Raw genomic sequence first — 19,572 nt, 5'->3', positions numbered from 1 at the left:
GGTCATTTTCTATAAAGCCTCTATAAAATGTATTCAATCAAATAAAACACCAGCAGAAGGTTTTTTTTACTGTGCTACTATAATGGCCATCTTCCTCTGGTAAACACACACACACACACACACACACACACACACACACACACACACACACACACACACACACACACACACACACACACACACACACACACACACACACACACACACACACACACACACACACACACACACACACACATACACACACACACACACACACACACCATCTTCACTAATCGGTATAGCTAGATGTCTTTGCTTCAGAGGGCAATGGAATAAAGAACAGATCAAAATGTCATCTTACTGCCGGCCTACTTCCCACGTACAGTACACACACACACACACACACACACACACACACACACACACACACACACACACACACACACACACACACACACACACACACACACACACACACACACACACACACACACACACACACACACACACACACACACACAGACAATTGTATAGATGTTGTGTGAAAAAAACAAAACGTAGGTGAAAATGTATTTCGTTTTTTCTCGAAAAATGTCCCTGCCATGAAGAAAATGAAGGTTTTCATTCTGTGAGCTGTTTGTCAAAAGAACATTTGACCATTAGCAGTTAATGTGACAGTTATATAAATGTGCCTTTGCTTGCATGTTCCATGTCATGATGTTTGCTTGAATTATGTTTTAGCTTTCCTTATTTAAAACGCATAAGCCACATCTGCACTGCTGGCACAGTGAGCTATCCAATTAAATACTCATATTATTTTAGGATATGTAGATGAAAATCTTAAATATTTTTCATTAGAGATTAGCACCACAAAATATATTGTCCTACTTGTTCAGGTGAATCAGACACACACAAATAATTTACCAGCTTAAACTTGTTGATAATTATGTATATTGCATTCATCGTTGCCAATACCAAACAGTAGCAGCAGCAGCATATAGATAGTGATATATTCTTTTCAAAAAATTGTTTGAGTACCTAAGTGTTTATCTCTTTAGATCAAATATAACCTGGCAAAACATCAATGTGTTAGACCGACATTAGCCTGGTAAAAGCCAAGCCTCAATCCTTCATCACCAATTAAGGGCTTGCCTCTTTACTGTGGATGAATTTCCTTCAGAAAGATGCCTGTACAAGCATCTCCTACATTATTTTATAATTCAGATATCTGTTAACTTAGAATTGAGCATACATATTTAAATTCTTTATTTTTATTTATTCCAAAACATAAAAATTCAATAATCAAAAACGAATCTTGAACAGATATTTATTGATTGGATATTGTGTTAGCTTCCAGTCCCTTCCCCCCATGTCATGGTGCTGTCTAACTGATTATTAACTATTTGCCTGTCAGATTTTCGCCACCTCTCAGGAGGCAGGTTGAGCCGCCACCTTCCCGCGGTGAATTGTCGCTCCAATTATGAACTGCTGAAGTATGGAGAATCCCAGCCTCAGTTAATCCTGCCCTGTCAATAATCATGATGTGTAAAAGGCGGTGACTTGACATTTTTTTGGCATAGGCACTTGCTTTTAGCTGGATGAGTGTCAGTGTGGTGGGAATTTTCTGTAAGTGCACAAGTTTACTGCCAGAAGGATGGGTGGGGGGGTGGGGGGGGGGATGGAGGTTTGGACAGGAAAACAGAACAGACAGTGAGAGAGGGCTGGAGGGAACATGTGCACACAGAAACACAGAAACACACACACACACACACACACACACACACACACACACACACACACACACACACACACACACACACACACACACACACACATACACACACACAGACACACTATTACAAGAACCAATCTTAGAGATATCCAAGAAAGGGCTGGGTAGTGATTGGGTGGACAGCTGAGCAGTGATAACCTACGAGAGCAAGAGTCCTCAGATAAGGACTGTCTCTTGTCTGATGGCCACTTTGCTTCCCTCACCATCACTGAGGCAATGTCAGCCAATGTCACAAGTGCTAAAAAGTACTGCTGTTCAAGTCAACGAGGTTAAAATTAGACAAACTTGTGACCTCTCTTTTTTGATGCTCGCTGGCAGTCTTACCAGGCAGAAAATATCATATAGTTGAATGGTTCTTTAGCTATGAGCAGTTCGAAACCATTTCCATCTGTTTTAGTGTTAGGTGTACGGCTGTAATGCATGCCATGCTAATGGATGAATATATTCTTGCCCAATTAGTGTTCTGTCAACACAGTATATTAAAATGTCACAAAGAAAATCGATACATAAGTGTCTCTGTCTTATTAAATTAGTTCTTTTTTGTTCCGCCTCTGAAAAACTATATTAAGAGCCTCCTGTTTGATAATGCCATTGTCTGTTAAATCTCAGGGCAAGGCTGTTTCTTGTGACATTGATGGTTGACATCTTAATTATTTTTGAATTATTATTATTCCAGGGTGGTCACTGGAGGTAGTTATTTCTTTGCCATGCTCAAATTCACACTGTAAAACACATTCACACCTGTAACCAGCCGTATACTGCCACAATAAATGGTAAGTGGTCTGCACACACACTTTTCTACTTTCATTCTGTTTTCACACCGAATGCGTAGCCAATTTATTCTGTGGTTCAAAACCAATCAAAGTCAATGCAAACCACCCACCCTTTGATGACTGGATGAGTGGCACTACCTGCTTATCCACAGCTGCCTGCTGCACAGCTCTGATAGTCCATCTATTGGCCACTGAGGAGCTCCATTGGTGTGGTTAAGGTTTTTTTTTTTTTTTAAATCCTTGCTCCTTAACCTTTCCTGCAGATTTAGCCTGCAGGGACTACATCAGCACCCGAGACACACTGAACTCCAGGAGTAATACAAGATAAATGACATAATCCTAGAAAAAACTGAGACAATTATGTCAAAAAGCAAGCTGTTTGATTGGCCCTATCTTCGAACACTTTTTAAAATAAGTTGAGGAAAGTAAGCAGAGGTGTGACTCCTGCCAATCACAGCAAAGACGAGTGAGTGCCATGGAGGTGACAGGTTTCACATCTGTCAATCATGATGATGGCAAGGGTGCCACACGGACGGGGACACGTCGAAACAGTGGGAACTTGAATGGTGGACTCTGGCTACCCGCATTGCTCGTGGGTGTGTGTAAGAAACCTTTTCCCGATATATCTACAGTATGATTTGTAGGAGCCCCTTTAATTTCACCAGGGAGAGTGCTGCCCTCTCAGTGATTACGATTTGATAAACTGTACGCGGAAGTTCCCATTTTGTCGTCTTCACATTCTACGCACTTTAGCTGGTCGTTAATTATGCTCATTTATGTGCATTTAATTTCACATTCCACCAAGGCAGGCAACAAAAAGTGTGTTTGATGAATTGCACAATTTCACTGCTCCAGTTCCTCCAAACCCGGGACGTACCTCTCTTTTATCTGCTCCATACTGTGTCTTTCAGGAATCTTTTTCGATACATTGTCCTTGATTCAAACCCTTATTTCCAAGTTGAAACTTCAGTGCTTTGACAGCCTTGCTAATTATTCACTTAGATACAGAGCATCTCATTTTGTTTTTAACACTGCTCCCATTACGCCAATGGCTTCAGCGTTTCATGGCTCATTGCAAGCGGATAAAACATCAGGAAAGAAAGGAGAGAACAACCTTGTTTCATCATTTGTGAAGCGACCTCTTCAGAAGTAAAACACCTTTAGATGAACATTTTGCGTTAAGGGTCTGGGCTAAATTAAAGCAACTAAAAAGTGCTGTTTATGTGTTGGTCGAGGCCAGTTGAAAATATCTGGATGACAGGCTGATATTAAAGTCCAACTTGTTTGTGAACACAGCCTGCAAATCAAGCTCATCATTAAAGACACCATGGCAGCTTTTAATATTATGGATTCAGAATATAAACCTTATGGCATGACTCCAAACCGGAATGGGATTTGCCTTTCCTAAGACGGATACATTTGACATAGTAATGAATTAAAGTGCTTCTTCAACATGAGCTCGCCCTCACAGATTTGAATGTGCTGCTCTGTCTGCCTTTTTCTTATTAAAATGAAAATCCTGTTAACTTTAGCACAAAGTGCTGCAGCCAGTCAGATGACAATTGAGGGGGAATAAATCGTCCCACACTCCTGAAACAAGAACGTTTAAATACAAAAAAAGCATTTTATTGACAACTGAGCACTCATTCTGCCATGTCAGGTTCGCACTACATATGTCTCTCATGGCTGAAAAGCTGCATGGACAGGCTGTTGGCGGCGAAACATGTCAGGCTGGAGCGATGGAAAACATTCCAGGCTCTTTCCAAAGCCGCAGCTTAGAGAGCTTTCTCGCAGCAATGATATCATTTTCAATAGCTGACAATACTTCAAACTCCTGTCTACTCTATTAAGGAAATAATAAGAAGTTGTTTTTCCACATCATTTCCTCCACTGTGTTGACATGCACTTCAATAAAGTGACTTATTGCACCAATGAATATTTATAATTGTTTGAAATTAAGCGCACTCTTAGTTCTGTTGTGAGGTTGTAAGCAGTCATTCGTTAAAATAGTTGTTTGAATAGTGCACGCTCATTAAAAGCAACCAACTAAATCTAAGCGGAGAAGCTACAGAAATTAATTACTTATAAAAAGTGCTGAGCTGAAGTCTGATGCCATGCGGTCACACCCCCTCCTTTGTAGGGCAAAGCCACAAGTAAAGAGAGTACACCAATAAACAGCCTATTTATACAGCATTACTACAAGGACGCCTCTGTGGAGACTTTGGGATAATTGGCAATTAATTACGTTTATTTTTATCAGTGTTTACAGATGTGCTTTATGTGACACTAATCCAGGCCACACATTTAATGGTTAGAAAGCTTTGGATCAAAGTACCAAGCATGTGCATCAATATAAATAGTGTGTGTAACTTGTATGTGCTGGTTAACACATTAAAACATGTAGAAAACTAAGAAAAGAGAAAAAAACGATTCGTGTACATCAAACACAAATGTAAAGTCAACATTTAAATGCACAGAAGACTGAATATAAAAGCATGCAGACAAAGTGGATAAGAGAAGATGGCAAATAACAAAATTAAAGCATTTGTTTAGTCAATGTCTTGCAAAAAGTAGAAAGAGAATATCGATACTAATCTCTTTATCTGTCCATCACAGAGCTGGAACCAGCATTTTGACGAGCGTAAAGAGTGGGAAACCATAAGAAACCATCAGCCTAACTACATCCACAGATAATGTCGCCTGAAGCTCACAAATATAATGTTAGATCTTGTTTGTTTAACAAGTGCAAAAACAAGTGTGAACAAAACGAATCTGCTGGCTGCTGGCTCCAGCTTCATCCTTCTCCTTAAATGTCAAGCGATTTCCTTGGAGACGTAACTAAATGTATATAGATTATGACTTATTTATTTTCAGTAAAAAAAGCTCACTTTCTCTTAAAGTCACCAATAAATCAGAATGCAATTAATTGAAAAGACTTTCCAAGAACAAATAAATAAGGAAGAAAACAGAAACTGCTTGCGTTTGTTTTTCCTCAGGGCCATCAGCAATACTCTTTTGAGGCTAAATCTCTCTGTGCACGTTATTTGCAGTTTGTTCAAGCAGCTGACAGGAATATAAATTTAAGGAATTGTAAATTGCCTTATCAAGCTCCAGGTAAGCACTTGATACTGAAGTGCACCTTCCCAGGGATCCGCCTCTTTGTCGTAACCTTTCCCAAAGCTTTCACCAGTATAATCCTACTCCAATCTCCTCAAGGTGGGATTTGTCTGGATCAATTTCATAATGCATTATTCATTTCAGAATTTAATCAAATATCTCCCCCACCAATCAGCTCAGGCCAAGCCTCCCCTAACCCTCCCTCCCCCATCATATCGGTGATTGTTAGTGTCACCTGCAATAGCAGATTATCAGCCAAATGAATTACTGGGTCACAGGTGAATTAGACGCTTGGCTGACTGTAATCTCTTTCTCTCTGGCAAAAGTAGCTTAGTGTAAGTTAGGTTTTTTTTTTAGAGAGAGGCGGGGAGAGGAAGAAAGAAAAAAATGCTTCAGAAAATCCCCTTTCTGCCTGGCTTCCCGTGGCTTTCTGCAGTGTAATGGTTTCCTTTGAGAGGCACTGGTGGAAAGTGCTGATGCCTGGTGTGTGTGTGTGTGTGTGTGTGTGTGTGTGTGTGTGTGTGTGTGTGTGTGTGTGTGTGTGTGTGTGTGTGTGTGTGTGTGTGTGTGTGTGTGTGTGTGTGTGTGTGTGTGTGTGTGTGTGTGTGTGTGTGTGTGTGTGTGTGTGTAGGCTTCTCGTTTCCATGGCTAACTGAACAACTGATGATCTTGCCAGCCTGGCCAGGGTCTTTTGTGTGTGTGTGTGTGTGTGTGTGTGTGTGTGTGTGTGTGTGTGTGTGTGTGTGTGTGTGTGTGTGTGTGTGTGTGTGTGTGTGTGTGTGTGTGTGTGTGTGTGTGTGTGTGTGTGTGTGTGTGTGTGTGTGTGTGTGTGTGTGTGTGTGTAACTGTCACCCCAGGGTGTGGAGAAAATCAATAGATCTACAGCTTGAGTAGGACCGTTTACCTCTGCCCAGTGACGGAGAGACAGGCCTTCACTGGTCCTCAGACAAGAGCTAGGGCTTGCCTGTAAACTCACGATATATCAGCTCCAACATGTTCCTGTTTCTCTGGCTTTGTGGTCTTTTGATTGATCTTTAGTGTGTGAGCGTGTATCCTCAAGAGCACTTTGTGTCTGGTTAGGTTAGGTTGGTGTATTTATATGGCTAACTGAACCACTGATGATCTTGCCAGCCTGGCCAGGGTCTTGTACTGTGTGTGTGTGTGTGTGTGTGTGTGTGTGTGTGTGTGTGTGTGTGTGTGTGTGTGTGTGTGTGTGTGTGTGTGTGTGTGTGTGTGTGTGTGTGTGTGTGTGTGTGTGTGTGTGTGTGTGTGTGTGTGTGTGTGTGTGTGTGTGTGTGTGTGTGTGTGTGTGTGTGTGTGTGTGTGTGTGTGTGTGTGTTTGTCTGTGTGTCTGTGTGTCTGTGTGTGTGTGTGTAGCTGCACACACTCACATGTGAGCCTGATGGCAAACAGCATTGGTAATCCTGTGTGTGGGTGCCAGCACACTGTAAAGTCATGCGATTCATCCTGCAGTTTGTCAATTGAAAGACATTTAATAAAGCATGTTATGACATCTGTCTAAGCAAGGCTGTGTGCAAACAGTAAAGGGCAGCCCTGCCTGTGCAGCAGTCTGCCTCCTTACTCTGTTGATGGAGGTAATGACACATTGCTTTTCTCCTCCTCTCCTCACCCAGGAGAATTGAAAAGTAAATGAGAGTTGGGCAGAGGGGTTCTTGTTGCTGCTTTGTTGTTCTGTTCTGTTGGCGTAGATGGAATGATATGATAACCAGCCAACATTGTTTCCCCCTCTGCACACGCAAAGAGGGTGGGAAGCCTTTAAACATCTCAGAGACATTTTTCCCTCCCTTGGAAATACAAATGTATTTGTTTTGATCTTATCTCAATTTTTCTTTTTTTTAACAATCTCATGTCCTATTCATAAGTGTACACAAAAAACCTGAATATATTCATCTGCTATCATAGCCGCCAAGGACACATTCTACTTTCACATAAACACTATATTTAGTTCAAAAGGCTCTTTTGTTGATGTTGTTCCACATCAACTGGCAAATATGTCATTTAGGCAACTAATATGGCTGTGGTGTGCTGAGGAAGAAACACAGCTAGCGGCTGGTGCACCTCTCCCACTGTTTCCTTCATCTTGTTGTTTACTGAGTCAAGGTGGTGCGAGCCATCTGAAATCACATCTTCTGTACAGACACACTTGTCCCACAGGAGAGGTAGGGCCAAGAGAAGCTCCCACACAATGTGCGCTGTTCAAAATACACTTAGAAGCTCAACCTTTGCACACTCACAATTGAGGTTGTGCAGTCTCTCGTTGCCATCCATGTAAAAATGATGTCAAATATAGCTTGCAGTTACATGACCTACACATAACACAAATAAACATGCACACCTTCACTCATAAACACTTTGATAAAACTTTATAGCGTTTATAGTGAACATACTGTAGCTATTACCTACCAATCCATTGGAGAAATGTTGCCTGAAGGAATGTCCACCCACACAGAGCATTGACCCCCATCTGCTCCAACTGGAAATGTAGTCAAATCTACAATTTGCAGTATTTGTATCTCACTTTGAGATTTCTTATTTTTTATACCGTGTATTATTTTATTTTATTCAACCAGATAAAAAAGCATTGAGATAAAATCTAATTTACAATGCTGACCTGCCCAAGAAGGCAGCAACGTTACACATAACACAAACATATAAAATACAGAGAACATAACTAAGAAAAGAAAAGACGAAAAGCAGTCACTACATTGAGCACATTAGGACAGTAAGAAAGGTACACCACTTATTACTGCAAGGGCAGCTGGAGGTAAGGACTTCAGACAACTTCAATTTGTATGTATCCCAGCATGGATGTCCAGCCTGAATGCAGTGCAGTTTGGATGTGGCTGTGGTTCACAGTGAAGTCATGGAGGAGTCGACTCTCAATATAACGGGGCATCAATCCCTGTCTGCCTGCCTGTCTTGGCTGTTAACCACCTCCGGGCTGCACCATTGATCCCCGTAATTGTCTCCCACTCTTCAAAGAGAGCAGAGAGTTGGTTTGATCCGAGCTGTTTACTTTCACAGCCCCTATAGCCCTGCTCTCAGAAGAAGAGAGCTATCAACCACTTCAGGCACGAGCTAGCATATTATAGCGCTATTACTGTGCGAGTGTTTGTGTTGGGTTGTGTTTGTGTTAGGGGAAGAACGCGTGATAGAGAGAGACCCAGCATAGCCTGTAGCCTTACCGGCCTGGGGGCGAGCTAGCAGCTTATTGCTGTTACATAAGAGCAGGGAATTGCATCCTGCACATTCCCTAGCATCTATCCATGGGTATTAAAGGGAACGTGCTACCAAACTCTGTGCTGTGAGCTGTTATTGAAATGTTGCCTTAAACTTCTTAATAATGTTACTAGCAAGATAGCTTATGTGATATGTCTAACAGGATGTTGTTCTTAACATGTTTTGTTGGTGATTAAAGGATAAAGTGCATACCCTTTCACTCTGCGTGCAACTTCTTTCCGTTGCTGCACTTGTGGGCCTTCACTTGAACCACACACTCAGAGAAGGGGAAGCTGCTAACCACAGCCTCTGCCAGCTGATAGCAGCTCGCAGTAAGTAGCTGATAAAAAACACTTGCATTTGTGAAGCGTATGATCATATTGATCCATCTCATCTGCTGACAGACAGAGAAAAAAGGTCTATAAAAATGCAACTATCAGAAAGGGCTTCAAATTTGGCATGCTGCTATTTTAATGTATTACAGGTCAATATATGGGATTAATCCGCTGTGCAGGCTTTGGACCTGCTACCAAGTCATGTTTACAGACTGTGAGCAAAGGAGCCTTGGTTTTTATCACCTAGTATGCAGTGGGGTTAGCTGTTAAAGTTTATAGACCAACGGAGAGTGTGTAGGGGAAGGCATTGCTAATGTATTTCCAGTACCAAGGCCAGCATGCAAGTTTATTTTTCTCTTATTGTTGCTGCAGCTCTTTCTTTGACATTGACATAAGAATCTGACTTCCTACGTGTTATTACTCAATGACATTCTTATCATTCTCAGTGCCCTGTGCAGTACTCAAAGAAACTGTCGGAAGTAGAAAAAACCCTTTGTTCCCAGAGGAACCAAAACATGATTAAGTAAGCAACAGCAGGGATAGAGTCAGAAAAGAGTGGTAGGAAGAGCTTTTTGGTTTTGGGGGCAAGCATTGACAAGCTGAAGAATGTTTGTGAGAGCAAGTATGGACACTTAGTCTGCATCACTGCTATTCTGTCCTCAGTAATAGATAATCCCATATGCTCAGGAAACAGAAACAGCTTTGTGAGGAAGAGGAATATTAATTTGTCCCCTGCTCTTTGACGCTACATGGCTCTATAGATATTTTTGAACGTGCAGAAGAAGGAATCCTAAAAGGAGTTTCCCCTGGCTCTCAGCTGTCAGTCTTTAAGTGAGTAATTACTTTTCAGTACAGCCTTATTTTAGCGCTTATAAAGTCTGAGTCAGCTATACAATATCATCATAGTTCCTGTAGTCTTAGCACGGAAAGTGTGTCACCTTAAATGCTTTTCATAAGCAGAAAATATAACATTACAGAAGATATATGTTCAGCTCACTAAACAAATTCAACTACTAAAGACTTGACAGAAAGCTGCATCTTTTCCTTCACTTCATTCGGTTCAAAGTGTTTGAATGACGTGTGAAGATGTCGGATTGTTTTTGAAAATAATCTGATTAAAAATAAACATGTATAGTCTAATTTGCTATGACAGAAATGGCACACTCGAATGACTGATTAATTAATTCAATGGAAAAAATATATCAGACAAGATACATTATGACATAATATGCTGCCGTTATGATTGACTTTGTTTCTCATTGTCGGCCATTTTTCAGAACAATGCGCTGTATTCCTCAACAGCTGACTAATTATACTACCAAATGCGTTAAGTGCTGACAAAGCTGCACCATTTTAACACCACTCTGATATTAAAATATTGATTTAGTTTTTCATCGTAATGCACAGTAATGTATTCCTTGTTGTTGTTTCTCACAGTCCACTACATCATTTAGTTAAGATATGGATTTTTCTTAAACCCTCCATGCGTCCTCCAAAGCGAGATAAGAATAATCACAGAATTACGTGAGCACAAAAGTTAAGTCACGGAAAGCTATGCCAATTAAAAGCCCACTTTCATGATTTTACACCCAATAATCTTTCGAGAGTAGAAAGAGATTCAAGTTTAGCTTTCGTTTTGATCAAACCCAGACCCAGAAGGCATTTATGTCCCGTTTCAGTTTCATGTTTGTACAGCGAGTCATACTTTTAGTTTAACAGTAGGTGCATTTTGTGCCTTTGATACATTTCAAAAGTTATTCATGAAGGAGACAAAAATAGTACAAACGATTAATAAGGCATGTAATGGGACAACACACCAGAAGAGCACATCAAAGTGTTTTGTATCTCGGTACGAATCAGTTTCATTATTAAACTCAGATAAGTCTGCCTCTTTACTTAGAGTGCACGCACATTGCCTCAGGACCAGGGCGAGTGAAATGAAACACAAAGTACACAGCATCACTTCACAGGTTAGACTGGGAACAATTAAAATACCCTTATTTGCTGATAATATCGAACGGACCAATACATATATACCTGCTGTGTTAGCCCACATAATTAACAACCCTTATTGAATTATGATTTGCGAAGACCTGTCTTAAAGAGACTTTTAGAAAATATGAAACACTTTCAGATGAGTGCATTTGGAAGCTTTTTCCATTTATATCATTAGTCCAAAGATAAACAGAGCTGCCTGTAAAAGTGAAACATTGAATACTTCCATTAAAGCATCGGAAAACCCCATAAAATGACTCCATAACCAGACACGCATTACACCATTAATACTTAGAGTAACTTGCTCGCCTACATTAAGGCTACAAACTAGGGCTGCTCGATTATGGCAAAAATCATAATCTGGATTATTTGGGTCAATAATTGATATCACGATTATTAAAAACGATTATCCATTTACTTTGAAAACATAAATTTATTGGAGAAAAAAATTGTAAACAGTATGTTTTTAACAGTTAATTACCCTGAATTTTAAGTATAATTCAACTGAAAAAAAAAGTACAAAAAAAAGTACAAAAAAAAAGTAATAATAATAATAATAAAAATTAATCGTTTTATTTCGATTACGTTGTTTTCGTAATCGTTGCAAGCCATAATCCTAATTGCGATTAAAATACGATTAATTGAGCAGCCCTACAAACTGCTTATAACGCATCAGTCCAGTATATTACAGGCTTAAAGGGCCAGTGTGTATTTAGGAATATTAGCAGAGATGCAATATAATATTATTAAAGAGGCCCTTTTATGCTTTTTGGTGTTTTCCCTTTCCTATAGTGGGGTTTATAGATTGTTCGCATGTTAATGGTCGGCAAAGACTGGGCTCTGGTTTCCGACAGAGGGTGAAAGAGGTGCTTCAGCACAGGCAGTATGAGAAAAATAAAGACCTTTTTGAACATTATTAAAGCATGCAGACATGTCACAGTAGAGACAAAAATATATAATGATGAAACCTTAAAATGAGCATAAAGGGGCCCCTTTAACTTAAACAGCTGCTAGCTTTAAACCAAACTCTGGCTCTAGAGTGAGCATTTTTCTTATGTCTGTTAACTGAAGGCCACCATATCTCTCCGGCACACTCTTTGAAACAATGGGAATACCCGCAGCCGCCCACATTTCATTTCTCCTAGAGCATGTTATGGTACGAATTGCTTCTGAGAGAGGCAAAGGTTAAAATATCCGTGTGTCTGAAAGATACTGTTTTGCACTCAGTGACTTGTTAGTGCAGTCTTTTTAAAGGGAAGGATAAACAACACAATGTCCTTTTATAAGTAAATTCCACTGTCTTTACTCAAGGCCAATATGGTATATTTTATATTTGAAAGCTATCAGAGTGGTCCCTTTAATATAAGCTGTTGGTTTGTAAAGCATTGAAGAAATGGATAGGGGAGGGTCAAAGTGGATGAGCTCAGGTCTGACAGCAGCAGACTTTCTTTCTTTTTAACAGATCAAGAGCAGGGGATTGAGGTCAAGGTAGAGAACCATGAAACTGATAAGTCCGGGAAGGATAGGAGGTTAATGTGGAGGGTAGACAGCGAAGAATGAGAACATCAGCTCACCCGGGGAAAACACAGCCGCCTGCTTTTGTCTGCTCCTGTCTAGGTTTGGGGGCGACTGGTTGTCTAAGATCCCTTGCTGCCGTCTGCGCTAAAACCTCAGCTGCCAGTGGACTAACACATCCACTGCCTCCATGAATAGAGTGGGGGGACATGTGCAGCGGTGATAGGGTTCAGCCGAATGTGAGTGCTGTTTTTCCAAATGCTTAACAATTTAGGAATTAAGAAGAACTTGGGCTTTTCCTTTCAGCCAGGAGCCTCAAACAGTCTCCCTGCAGTAGGTAGCTCGTGCTCTGCATGTTGTAAAACCAATCCCTGCCAGTCTCAGTGTGCTTTTCAGGAACTCACAGTCAGAATGCTCTAAAATATGTCTGACATGACATCTTGAACTTCAAAGTCAGCGTTAAAAAGAAGGCCTGTTTTCAGTCAGCTCGATTCATGTTTTGAACACGCTTTGATCTAGGATTTACCATATTGATGTTCATTTCTGTTCCTGTAAGAGTCAAATTCATTCTTATTGTACGCAGAATTTTGGAGTTAAAACTCACATAAAAAAGGCCACAGAATACATTCATATTTGCTAAAAGGAATGAGCAATAACAACAAAAAATGTACCAATGGATTTGGCTTCAGAATATAAATACTGTTACAGAGAGCAGCTATTTGACTTAGTGTGTAAGTCAAATTGTGTGTAATGTTGTTGGGTATATTGGAGTGGGAATAAGTGTAATTTCTGAAAGATTGGCTTCAAATGTTATTTTTTAAGGATTTTTAATGGGGTCACATATCAAGAAAACTAATTGAATGTTTCGTCTCTATGTTTCCAGGTCAATATCTTGGATATGCCCTCTGCTTTTAGTCATATAAGCTTTATTTTTTAGAAAATAGATGACCATTACTTTACTTAAAGACTGATCAGTGTGCTTTTCAGGAACTCACTGTCAGAATGCTCTAAAATATGTCTGACATGACATCTTGAACTTCAAAGTCAGCGTTAAAAAAAAGGCCTGTTTTCAGTCAGCTCGATTCATGTTTTGAACAAGCTTGAATCTAATGTTTGGCATCTATGTATGCAGATCAATGTCATGGATTTGTCCTCTGCTTTGAGCAATTTAAGCTTTGTTTATTTATAAAATGAAGATTACCATTACCTTCCTCAAAGACACAACATCGGTAGTTCGGGAAAAAGTTAGAGTACACAGCCAAACAACACATTAATATTCGCTCCAAAGAAATCGCATTAAAAAACTATAAATGGACAAAAGCTTTTTGTTACAGCAGATAAAAACTGTAAGATAGTCAGTTTAGCTAGACTGAGATCTGATGTATCTTTCTCTCAGCACCAAGGTCACCAATCCTCATCTTCTCATAATAAAGAAATCGTTAAATGCAATGTTTCCACCCACACACTTCCTCCTGTATTAAGACATGTTGACGACTCACCACCATGACCTCCAGTTATCAGTGTGTTGTAAATAACATTCGGTGTGATGCCGGTTATCTGGATTTGTGCACGGCGGGTACACGTGTGCTTAAGTGTTTGTGTGCGTGTCTCATTGTTGTTTTGCTTGTGTACCTGCTCTGGGTGATAAGGGCCAGTGTTAGAGCGTGTCCTTTGTTCTGCCCGAATGACTCATCCCCCTGTGTCACCATGGGTAAATTAAACCCTGCTTAATCCGAGGTTTGAGCCGAGATAGTTCAAACCTGAGCTTGGTGTCACTGGTGCTGCTCTGTGGGTTTGGTCGTCATTGTCTCCATGTCTCAAAGGGTCTGCTTTCTTCTTTCTCTCAGTTGCAGCACTGTGCTGTACAGAGAGCGTTTTCAACAAGCCACTTGTGGGATCCTCAAGTATGTCAATATGTGTGTTCAAGTGTTTACCCATACACACTCCTACACACTTGCACCTTGCAGACGAAATGTATTCAAGTAGCTGTAACAAATCTTTATTTCCTGTTGGACGTATGAGTCACAGGCTGCAGCCGAGGTGTGACACACCACTGAGACAGTTTCCTCTCTCTCTGTCTTCCTCTCAATTCAAAGAGGCTTCTTTTAGACACTCAATATAAAGTACACATTATATATGGACATAAACTAAACATTAACATTACATATCTATCTCTTGCTATCATTCTTTCTCTAAATTCCTTTTCCCTTTACTGCATTTATATTTGGGTTCTCTACCCATTGATTGTCTGTCTTCCTTCCTCTCTGTCCCTTCCTCTTCTGTGTTAGTCACCCTTCTCCTCCTGCCCCCTCTCCACCTAGGCTGCTTGTATTTGTTGACTCCCTCCCCTCTTGTGACTCCCTCCTCCTTCTCTCCTCCCCCCGTCTCTCTCTCTCTCTGGTCTTACTTACTGTCAAGCAGCAGCAGCAGCGGTAACCCCGGTAGCTCGCTCCGTTCTCAGTCACAGCGGAGGCAGCAGAGTGTGTGTCTTAATGTGTGTATGGGTTTTATGTGTTTTCAATGTATCAGCCAGTGTGCCTGCTGCTCTTTTAGCATATGGAGTTACTCTAACTAAAGACTGGAGGAAGATATGTAGGAAGAACCGTCTTGGAGCTCATTAAGAGGAAGAAAGAAGACATTACATCTCTTTTCCTCTCTCTATTACTGTCAGCCTCTCGTCATTTCTATATCGTTTTTTTAACTGCTGCACTCTTGCTGCTGCATCATAACTGTAAGTGGACTTCCTTTTGTGTGTGTGTTGTTCTATAATGTACGTGTTGTGTGTGTGTGTGTGGGATGTCAATTCTAAGTGACCGTGGTCATATTTAGTGCACACATTTGCATGTAAGTACAAATGGCGTGTCATGACATCTCTTCTGACTTAATTAGGCCAATTTGTAGTGAAGCTCTATTGGTAGTGAAGGAGCAGCCTATTCATGTAGACACTCCTGACCTCCATGGGATAACTGTGTTCATATTCATAAACGTTTGCCAGATGTGTGTTATTCAGCCGGTGCCAAAACTGTCACTGCTGCCATTTATACAGAATGCCATTTGTTGGCATAGCATGTCAATGAATGTCCTCTCCTCCAGGTAGTCTCTGCAGCCTGTGTGTGTGTGTGTGTGTGTGTGTGTGTGTGTGTGTGTGTGTGTGTGTGTGTGTGTGTGTGTGTGTGTGTGTGTGTGTGTGTGTGTGTGTGTGTGTGTGTGTGTGTGTGTGTGTGTGTGTGTGTGTGTGTGTGTGTGTGTGTGTGTGTGTGTGTGTCCGTGTGTGTGTAACTGTCACCCCAGGGTGTGGAGAAAATCAATAGATCCACAGCTTGAGTAGGACCGTTTACCTCTGCCCAGTGACGGAGAGACAGGCCTTCACTGGTTCTCAGACAAGAGCTAGGGCTTGCCTGTAAACTCACGATATATCAGCTCCAACATGTTCCTGTTTCTCTGGCTTTGTGGTCTTTTGATTGATCTTTAGTGTGTGAGCGTGTATCCTCAAGAGCACTTTGTGTTTGGTTAGGTTAGGTTGGTGTATTTATATTTGGGCTTGTGTAAAGTGTCTTGCGGTCTCATTTTTTGAACACTAGTGAAGGACACCGTAGATCAAAAGTTTCTCTCTTGGCACGCGAGCGGCATGGCCAATAGAAACAGTCGCGGGAATGAAGAAGATGGATAGAAAAAAGAGAGTGCCAGAGCATGAGAGAAGGAAACCATCATAATCAATCCTCCATGATCCAGGAAGAGCATCGTCTGTCTTCTTTCTTCACTCCGCCTCTTGCCCCCATCTTTCTCTAATTTTCCGTGGTACAGCCACTTTGATCGTGCGTAAGAGGACGGTCTCCAGAGCTTCATTACTTTTAAAGCCCTCGTCGTGAGGGGTCATAAAAAGATGCCAAGGAATAGATTTCTAAGACCATTTACCAGATGCTCTGTGCTGGCTTGGGAGTAATGGCTACATAGGGATATAATGTTCCTCCATGGTGTGTAATAGCCTTCTGTGCCTCGTGCTCTGGGTTATCAGAGCAAACTATGATTGGCTGATAATATGTCATTGCTGAAGCATATGACGTTTTGCATATCAAGCCTACTGGGGATCCCAGCGCTGTTTAATTAAATAAGGACATACCACTGTGCTGCACGGACATGTCACTGAATGTGATGCTTCAGGCTGTTCCTGTGAGCTGCTTTTAAAACCTTATACTCTGTTATTGTTGTGTGTTTTTTTCATAAGACTCTTGACTGACCTTGTGTTTAGGTTTCTTCCTCTTTGTATATGTGTGTGCACGCATGCGTCAGAGTCCCTGTTTGCCTCCATGTGGAATTCGTATACAGGGGAAGCAGGAAAATGCTCAGGGAGAAAAGAATTGAGAGAAAAGGTCAGTAGACAGGATGCCCTTTTTGATCTGATACAGGAGACCGTAGAGAGACCGAAAAAAGAGCAACGCAGTGGGAGGAACCGAGATTAGAGGTGAGAGTGAAGCCAAACATTAGAAGAATAGACAGAAGGAGGGTACCAAACTTTCCCTCATTTCGCTTTTCAAAGGAGAGCGTTTGTGGCTTTTTGGTTCATATATGGTGCTTATGAGTATGCTACAGTAAGGCAAGGCAAGGCAAGTTTATTTAAATAGAAAGTGCTTTACAAAACAAATTAAAATACTTTTTAGGAATAAATACAGTAAAAACACATTATACAATTTTACAACAGACATTACAAAGCAAAGATAATAAAATAATACAAATAAACACCACAGGTATACAATACATGTTTAAAAGGCATACTGTAGTTCGAATATGAGCATCTCAATTAAAAGCAGCGGCAAAGAGATATGTTTTTAGTCTCCATTTCAAAATAGTAAGCGTCTCTGCGGACGTGCATGATTTGGGTAGTTTGTTCCAGAGTGTCGGGGCATAACAGCTAAATGCTGTCTCTCCATGTTCTGTTGTTACTCTCGGAACCGATAGCAGACCCGACCCAGAAGACCTGAGGCACCTTGATGGCTCGTAATTATGCAGGAGTTCAACAATATACTTTGGTCCTGAACCATGTAAACAGGAAACGTGTTTAGGTTTGGACTGGAAGGTGTTTTCAGACATAATGAGGACTGGGAAGTTATAATGAGCATTTTGGTATTTTTCTGAATTCTAATCGACACCATTTTGGATCAATGAAGTGCGGCAGCGGGCATGGTCTACAGTTTAATCCATAATGGCAAATGATTGTTGCCATGGTTATGACTATTTGGTCCGATACTGATCCTCCGTATCGAATCAGTTCATCCCATTTTCAGATGCTGGCCTGTTTTTTTGTGTGGACAGTAAAAATTTGTCAAATGTGTGTAAGCTTTCTTAAAGCAGTCCTGTTTTGATTTGCAGAGGCAAAGCTTTGACATCCATGTGACGCAACAGACAGGGGCAACACACCAATTGTCATATCAGTGTTTGCAGAAGCAGAACTGGCACTAATGTGATTATTAATAAATAAAACACCTTAATTTGGTCGATGAAAGTTCTATAAAAGACAGAAGTGTTGTGAATACCTTAAATAAGATATTTGTTCCCCCTTGTGTACCTGTTGTTAATTACCTACTCTGTAATTTACTCTCTATTCGGAGCAGCCTGTGTCCTCTGTGTCCCCCCCCCCCCAAGTCCATCAGCATAAGCTATGTTAATGATGTTACATGCAGGTGCAGGGCTTCACTGTGTGTGAGAGAGAGTGTGTGCATGTGTGTGTTTCCTATGAATGAAGATCATCTCTCTTGGTTATTGATGGGCTCGTCCCCTTCCTCTCTCCATGACCCAGTTCTGCTGCGCTGACACCCCCTGTTCACTTCAGGCCTGCAGCAAACACAGGTTGTCAGAGCGGTGAGAAAGGGGAGAAGGAGGGTGAAGGAGAGACAGGAAAGGAGAGTGGATGTTGTGTCCCTGACTGTGTCTCGTGTCAACACGATCTTACATTTTTGCTGTTTCAGATCACAAGGGCTCAAAGTGAATCCTGACACATCGTCTGACATTTACCTGTTTTTAACTCCTCTAGCAGAAGCAGGAAAGAGTTCCCTAGTCTTTTTTTCATTTTCATTTAACTCTTCACTTGCTGCTGAGACACTGTGCTCCATTTTAACTTTCTTCTTTCTCCTCTGTCTGGTTCTACAGAGCAGCTTCCTGGGTAGTGCCACGTTTTCAGTGGGCGATCTGCTGAGGGCTAAAGATGAACGGCTGACCTTGAGTCTCAGGTAAGTGAATGTTCCTTCCATACTCTGTTCCTCGCCCTCTGCTCCTCCAGGCTATAGAAAATGTCAACTTCAGAGTCCGAAGATTATGCTTCTCCGCACGGAAAACTGACAGACCAACTTAAACATCAAACTGAGGCGAGTTGGGAAAAGAAACATGCCCACAGATGTTTCAACAGCAGCTTCAGGAATGTAGCAGTAGCTGCCAGGGTTGTTTGTTGCGGAAATGTTGTGAGAGCGTGTGGGAATACAAAACTCTGATCTACTTTTTGTGTGTTTTTGTGGTAACTGGGGGCGGGGAATAAGTGTGATTTCTGAGATGAGTGGATCGAAATGGAATACATGTGTCTTGTTTGAAGTTTGGCCAACCTTTCTTTTTCGTTCAATGACATTGTAGGAGCCGCATCTAAGTGTGCTTTTTGGAAATACTTGTCCATGCTTTTATCTTCAGTAGACTCGACTACTGCAATGGTGTCTTCACAGGTCTCACTAAAAAATCTATTAGAAAGCTGCAGCTGATTCAGAACGCTGCTGCTCGAGTCCTCACTGACACTAAGAAAGTGGATCACATCACTCCTGTTCTGAAGTCTTTACACTGGCTT

The 19,572-nt window shown here is 41.1% G+C and overlaps 1 protein-coding gene across 6 annotated transcripts in view; it reads left to right on the top strand.

The window, feature by feature from the left end:
* The window catches only part of inpp4b (inositol polyphosphate-4-phosphatase type II B), a 166,189-nt gene that overhangs the window by 35,729 nt on the left and 110,888 nt on the right, over positions 1 to 19,572 (top strand). For 5 of the 6 annotated variants that reach the window (XM_079678930.1, XM_079678929.1, XM_079678927.1 and 2 more), the window contains exon 5: positions 18,894 to 18,973. In XM_079678930.1, the coding sequence (XP_079535056.1) occupies positions 18,894 to 18,973 (80 nt within the window). Of the gene's footprint in view, positions 1 to 15,189; positions 15,481 to 18,893; positions 18,974 to 19,572 lie in introns of those variants that run through there. The other variant, XM_079678931.1, reaches the window with a different exon arrangement.

This window comes from Notothenia rossii (genome assembly GCF_949606895.1).
Source record: "Notothenia rossii genome assembly, chromosome: 1".
Taxonomy (NCBI): Eukaryota; Metazoa; Chordata; class Actinopteri; order Perciformes; family Nototheniidae; genus Notothenia; species Notothenia rossii.
The sequence above is the reverse complement of the archived record's forward strand: the minus strand, read 5'-3'. Positions and strand labels throughout refer to the sequence as shown.